Source organism: Condylura cristata, unplaced genomic scaffold (assembly GCF_000260355.1).
Source record: "Condylura cristata isolate star-nosed mole 26May11 unplaced genomic scaffold, ConCri1.0 scaffold00032, whole genome shotgun sequence".
In the NCBI taxonomy this organism is placed as follows: Eukaryota; Metazoa; Chordata; class Mammalia; order Eulipotyphla; family Talpidae; genus Condylura; species Condylura cristata.
The window spans coordinates 19,341,894-19,343,738 of record NW_004567133.1 but is presented as its reverse complement, the minus strand read 5'-3'; the positions used below and the strand labels follow the sequence as shown (position 1 = coordinate 19,343,738).

The 1,845-nt window shown below is 65.5% G+C and overlaps 1 protein-coding gene across 1 annotated transcript in view; it reads right to left on the bottom strand.

Annotated features, from left to right (window-relative positions):
• The window catches only part of ADCY9 (adenylate cyclase 9), an 82,154-nt gene that overhangs the window by 37,780 nt on the left and 42,529 nt on the right, over window positions 1–1,845 (bottom strand). The window contains exon 2 of the mRNA XM_004691783.2: window positions 1,183–1,373. Within this exon, the coding sequence (XP_004691840.2) occupies window positions 1,183–1,373 (191 nt within the window). The remainder of the gene's footprint in view (window positions 1–1,182; window positions 1,374–1,845) is intronic.

Below are 1,845 nucleotides of genomic sequence, written 5' to 3'. Positions count from 1 at the left end.
GAGGCACTCGGGTCGCCCCCAGCGTGGGGCGCTGCCTGCAACAGTGGGGGCCCGCTAGCAACCCCACACACGGACCTCCCGCCCAAGACGGAGCGGCAAGGCCAAGAAGCCCCTCGGCGACCTCGCGGCGCAGCGAGGCACAGGCGGGCGTTGTGGCCTACCCAAAGCAGTGGCGCACAGAGCGACAGGGACAGGACAGCGGGCGCCCCGCGGCGGCCTTCCCGGGCAGCACCAGCGCGCTGGCCCTCACCCTGAGGCGAGCGGAGACAGGCCGGACACGGTGGTCAGCACCGTGGCCAGAGGTTGTCCTGTGGCCTGCGCTGCCCGCAGCTGCCTGAATGCCAAACAGCAGGGAGGAGCCGGGAGGGGCCGGGAGGGACCGGGAGGAGCCGGGAGGGGCCGGGAGGGGCCTGCCCTTTCCTCAGATGTAGAAACAGGTGTCCCTGGTGGGCACAGCGCTGCGAAGCTGGCTGCTGCCGCCTGAGTGCCAGAGAACGACCCCCAGGGCGCGGCAGCCCTCTCCTGGCCCGCCCGCCGCTCCCCTCAGCAGTGGACTTCATGGATCTGCCTGTCCTGCTCCCCGCTGTCTCTGGTAAAGCCCCTCACTGCCCCTACACCTCTGGCCTGTGCCCCAATTCTGTGTGCACAAATAAATAATCTTTAAAAAAAATAAAATAAAATGTGCAAGGAGCCAACACTTGGACTCTCCTGTAAACCAGAGACACAGCGGAGGGGCACGGCCCTCCACGCAGGCCCCTCCGGGCGTTTACTCCCAGGGCCCCGGTCCCGTCCACGGCAAGGCCGCTACTTTCAAAATGACCACAGAACCCTGCACTGGAGAGACGCAGACAGTGGACCCAATGGATCCCAAATCAGACTCGGGGTGACCCCTCCTCCAGGGGGCTCGCGGGCGCTCAGAAGCCCCAACAGAAGTCACGGGCCACGGGCAAAGAAAGGAACCCCTGAGGGAGAAGCGTGGTTGTGTGGTGCACAGAGGAGCATCTGTGGCCGGAAAGCAAAGGTGCTGAAAACGCCAGAGGCCGCCGACTTTATCGTCGAGGTAGAAAAGGAGGCACCGGCCGCAGAGCGCCCGGGCGTCTGCACAGACCTGGGCCGTTTATCATTCACACGTCCCACTGCAGAGTTAATATAAAGCTTAAAAGTAGGAAAAAAAAAACTAACCTTAAGATTATCAAAGGTTTTGACAGCCTGGGCCAAGTCACTGACACTCCCTGGCGACGCTGTCCCCTGTCCCCTAGGGCCTGCGGACACCCGTGAGCCGTCGCTGGCCTCGAGGCCAGAAAGCGAGGCCCCTGAGCAGCTGCACCGAGGCTCCTTGGCTCTCTGCCCCGCTATCAGGTAAGTCTTCAAACCTAGGACGAAAGTTACAGTCAGCACAGCTCCGAGCAGCGTGGCGATGGTCTCGCTCCCCGGCGGGCCCCGCTCCTGAAAGTCGAGAGCAAAGTGAGAAGGTGAGTGTCGGGCTCCCCGCAGACCCCGCCACCGCAGCGCGGAGGCGCCCCGTGCGCCCCGCTCCGCTACTCACATTCCGGCTCCTTGGAGAGGCTCCCGTGGAGGGGCGGGGCGCTCGCAGGGCTCGGGGGCGCCGAGCCCGGGGTGGCGCACGCCTGCGGGGTCCCCGCCCGCCACCGACATCACAGCTGTCGGTCGGGTGGCAGAGTCCTGGGAGCACCAGCCGCTCCCCAGCCAGGGGTGCGGAGCCCCGAGAAAAGCTGGCCCTGCGGTGCCCAGTGGGCCCTCGAGCCCCTCTTTGGAATCAAAGGGCCTGTTCTCTGGAGGGTCGGAACCTTCACCGCGGGGACGGGCGGCTCCTGCGTGCTGCCA